This window comes from Cyprinodon variegatus, unplaced genomic scaffold (genome assembly GCF_000732505.1).
Source record: "Cyprinodon variegatus isolate N-32 unplaced genomic scaffold, C_variegatus-1.0 Scaffold1408, whole genome shotgun sequence".
NCBI lineage: Eukaryota > Metazoa > Chordata > Actinopteri > Cyprinodontiformes > Cyprinodontidae > Cyprinodon > Cyprinodon variegatus.
In genome coordinates, this window is record NW_015151861.1 from 88,912 (window position 1) to 93,617 (window position 4,706).

Genomic DNA, 4,706 nt, shown 5'->3' on the forward strand with positions numbered 1-4,706 from the left:
ATGGCGAGTGGGAAAGAACAGGAGTTGGAAGACGCGCCAGCAGCACTTTATGGGTCTGCTGTATGGGACCACTTTGCATTTAGAGTGACCTACGATGACGGCGGAAAGAAAGTTGTGGATTAAAGTGCAACAGTGTGCAAGCATTGTGCAACACGTTTTGTTTATGCTAACAGCTAATAATCAACATGTACCGAACCAAACCTGAAACCGTGAACCGAACCGAACCATGGAATATATATATATATATATAATAACCAGACTTGCAGTTATGATTACATTTTTATCTTCATCTGCACTAAAAGCTAACATAGATTTTTTTTTGGCTTTTATTGGTTTCATGACCTTTAGACTGTCCAGGACCCACTGTCACTGTACCTTACTGCATACAAATCTTGCATAGATCTGTATGCTAGCTGCAACTCGTTCCTTCTGCATGGCGACAAACCCACTTCAAGTGTGTTACTGCCATTTAAAGGGCTGAAGTGAGAAAGTCTGTGTCCAACTCCTGTTAAATGGAATGACCAGTAGTGTAGTGACCAACACTGAGTGCCTGTGTGATTCTAAAATTGTTTGGAAAATTGTGATTATTCCTCAGATGCAATAAATTGTCCAGCCCTTCCAGAGCAGACGCAGTGCAATCTGGGGGTTAGACCTTCATACATGGAAAGCAGATTTTTTAGGAAAATAGGAAATTGATCTTTTAAAGTCACAACAGTGACATTTTATAATGAGGCAACGGTTTTAACACCCACTTTTTTGGCTTTTCAGAAACGTAGGTGTCTGTAGACTCCTTGTTTTTTTCCTATCCCACATCCTAAATGCTTTGTACTCATACACTTCTGCTGTTGCTTCTTTGTATCCTTCCTTGCTTCCTTTCTTCTTTCTTGAAGCCTTTCCATCCATTTTTTCTGCCCTTGTGTTCTACCTCCATTCCTCCGTCCTCTCATTTCTCTCTTTGTAGGTTCTAATCTCCCAAATCCCAGGTCAATCCCGGGATAAATGTATGAATAAACATACATAGTGACAGTTCAGGCTCCAAAGGGCTGATATTCTTCCATAAAAATGTGTAAGAACTGTGATGTTATTTTTATTTTCATTTCACATCTGGTTTGTTACTCATAAACTATTTTCATTTACAGGAACCCTCGCCCCGGGTGAGCACAGTTTCGGTTTCCAGTTCGTCCTTCCAGGTAAGTCTTGCCTGTCCAAGGCGTGCCCTCTGTTCCCGTAAATGTTTTCCCATAGAACTTCTTTATCAATCAAACAGCTGACGTCAGTTAAAAGTAAAGATATGCAGGTGACAACCTCTGTAAATTTACAAAGTGTTCGGCCCAGAGACCTTCCTGTACTTCGCCGATTAGTCACACATTAGATAAATGTGGAAGGGTAACAGTTAGTTAATGTTTAAAAGTTCTGGGTGGAGAAACTTTGCTTTTAAATCTTCTCAGCATGACTCTCCATCCTAATTCAACAAGAAAGTTTCTCACAAATGCACATTTAATGCTGCTGGAGTTAAAGCACAAAACCGTTGTGTGCTCACCACCTGTCTGTCCAGTGATTTTAGCTTTCTTCTGCATAGGTGGGCTCCAGCTCGTCATTTTTAGCCTTTATCCCGCCGTGTCACTGATTGTGTTAACCACCATGTAGACATACAGTAAGGGTCCAGATCACAAGGACTCAGGCTGCCCCCTGCTGGTGGATTAACCTGTTTCCTTCTGTCTTACTAAACTATTGAACTATGGTTTAGTAAGACAGAACCAATGAACTATGGGATGAAGATCTTCCAAATCAGGACATTAGAAGATATTTTATTACATAATGTACAGTTTTAGACTAATATCAACACAGAGAGGGCAGATGATTTGCACTGAATTTTCCAGAGGGCTGAAGAAATTCCTGAAGTCACTCAGATACTGCTAACCTTTAACAGCAAAACAATGCTCATATTTTCCTGTGCTGTTCTCAGTGACAGCTGTAGGTAGGTTTTTTTCTCTATGAATTTACCTTGATTCCCAGATGGCATTTAATGAAGAAGAGTTGTAAAAAGTATGGTCTATCAATTTCATTTTTTTTGTTTTTGTTTTCTTGAAACTTAAAGGGGAACACCGTTTTTTTTTTTTTTTTTTACATTGGCCCCTTGATTTTATGTTATTACATCATGTTCTACTCACCCATATTAGTTGTGTGTCATTTGGAGCTGTTCCAAAGGTATTCTGTTAGGTTATATCCAAATATATGGGCAACGAGTTGAAGGTGATCTGTGGTAGTAGCACTAGACATCTTCCAGGCATGTGAGTAAAACTAGCAGCAGTTCAGCGGACAGGATGAATGAATTATTATGAAAATCGCAAAGGAAAGAAGACGGTTGAACATTTTATCTCCTGTATTTTACACATCTACATGTCTTACTGACCGACTGATTCAATTAGAAGCCTTTAAATGCTCTAAATGATATTAAAATCTCTTTATGATGGGAAAAGACAAACCTAACCATTTCCGTTCTACATATTCACTATTTCAGCCGCCATCCCCACGTCGTTCGAAGGACCCTATGGGAAGGTGGTTTATTGCGTGAGAGCGGCCATCGACACTCCCCGCTTCTCCAAAGACTACAAAGCTCAGAGGCCCTTCTACATTCTCAACATGCTCAACCTCAACGAGGTTCCCGACATCGAAGTGAGTGGTTTAGGTTACACCTGTAACTTCTCACTGATGTTACAGTAACATAAATAACATAAATACATAAATAACATAAATCAACAACAAACTTCCTTTCAAGGCTCTTTACAGGAAAAAAAAGGGTTAAAATCCTATTAAATCACACCTATAACAGTAAGCATGCTTTACCTTGAGCACAGAGATACCCACTTTTTTCATGCTTTTGGTACACTATCTCTGAGCTGAGTGTACTTTCTATGGAAAAGAGCAAAGAATATACATAGTTAATGAGTCCATCAAGTCAAAATGAAATGCTAAACACTCAAACTTTGAATGAGAAATATTTTTGAAAAGAAACGAGAAACTCAAGCAGACAACATTAAAATAATCTTTGTCAATGACCGTTTACAGCAAAGACAGAAACGAAAATCTGGAACTGTAGCACTTTTTACAGAAAGTGTTTACAAACAGCACACAAGGTTACAACACATGTAAATACAGAGATCTATGCTAGGAGTACTTTGATGCAAATAAAAGTTCACAAAGTAAGTTGTGGCCTAATTCTCGGGAAAGACTCACTTCAGAAAAGAGGCAGTGTTTAACACAGAATCACTGAGCCAGTGGTACTTTTTATAAGCAAGTGAAACTAATTAAATACAGTATAAATAGTATAAACTGTATTTAAGTAGCAACAACTTTGTCAGTAATGCCTTAAAGACGAGTCAAATCTAAACCCAGAAGGACTGGGCAGGGGTACTTTCTATGGGACAAAAACAAAAATGATGGGTTGATATTTTTACCTTTGAAAAATAGAAATATTGACATAGTAAGTGAACTAGGTCACTGATCTGAACACAGAAAATCTGGGCCAGCATACTTTCTATGGAAGGAAAAAAATATAAAATATATATAAAAATAAATGGCAGCAATAGTTCTGTTGATGCATTTTTACAGCAAGCAGAAATACTAAATCATAGAAACTGAGACTAAGGGCACAGATTTAAACTCTAAACAAACTGCATTAACAGTATTAATAGCAGCAGCAGGTTTTGCTGTGATTCTGTCAAAGAAAGGAAAAACATCTAAGCACAGATATTGGTCTAAAAATGTTTTTTTTCAGTCGGGCCAAGAAATGTCCTGTTAATAAAAGACGTCCTACTATATTTATGTATTAATAAAAAAAATAATAATCTAAATATTTACACTGTAAATTGATTCCTACAGCAACAGAGTTGTGCAGTAACAACCAAGAAGTTTAGCTACCTCCTGGTGAGGACGGGGACCCTGATGCTTAAAACCCGCAGCGACCTGAGGGGCTACATCCCTGGTCAGGTCATCAAATTATCCACAGAGATCCACAATAAGTCCGGGAAAGACACTGGCTACGTGCTGGCGAGTCTCATGCAGGTAAGTTTGTCCTAAATAATTTCCATCATCTTGACTGCAGCATCTTTGTTTTTATCTGAATAGAAATCAAACATTAGTGTAATGAGCATAACCAGTGAATAAAACTTTTAGTTTCCTTTTAGATCTATTGTTGTTTATATCCAGATTCGTATTAAAGTGTTCTTTATTCTCTAGAAAGTGACCTACAGGACCAAGCGGCCGGTCTTCGACCTGCGGACCATTGCAGAGGTGGAGGGAGCCGGAGTGAAGGCCGGAAAACACGCAGAGTGGAGGGAGCAGATCATCGTCCCTCCTCTTCCTCAGTCAGCCCTGGCCTGCTGTCGCCTGATAGACATCCAGTATTTCATTCAGGTAATACCAGCTGCTTGAAAGGTCGTTTTAGGCACTTTCTTTGACCTGCTAAAATGTGTTTTTGGAAATTTTTTTTATTTTTTTTTTAATTCTTTTTGGGCTGTTTAGGTTCTCAGAGAACAGCAGCCAACACGACTGTAAATATCATTTCTACAGTATGGATTCCCTCTGAATAGAAAATACTGAATTACTGATATTATTCACAGATCAGCTCACTTATAGGGGAATGCCGTTTTTTTTTTTTTTTTTTTTTTTCATTGGGCCCTTGATTTTACGTTATTACATCATGT

General features: G+C 38.5%; 1 protein-coding gene across 1 annotated transcript in view; it reads left to right on the forward strand.

Moving 5' to 3' along the window:
- arrdc1 (arrestin domain containing 1) overlaps positions 1 to 4,706 on the forward strand; it is a 50,367-nt gene that overhangs the window by 37,340 nt on the left and 8,321 nt on the right. Inside the window, exons 3-6 of the mRNA XM_015402902.1 lie at positions 1,140 to 1,190; positions 2,522 to 2,676; positions 3,883 to 4,065; positions 4,240 to 4,416. Coding sequence (XP_015258388.1) covers positions 1,140 to 1,190; positions 2,522 to 2,676; positions 3,883 to 4,065; positions 4,240 to 4,416 — 566 coding nt within the window. The remainder of the gene's footprint in view (positions 1 to 1,139; positions 1,191 to 2,521; positions 2,677 to 3,882; positions 4,066 to 4,239; positions 4,417 to 4,706) is intronic.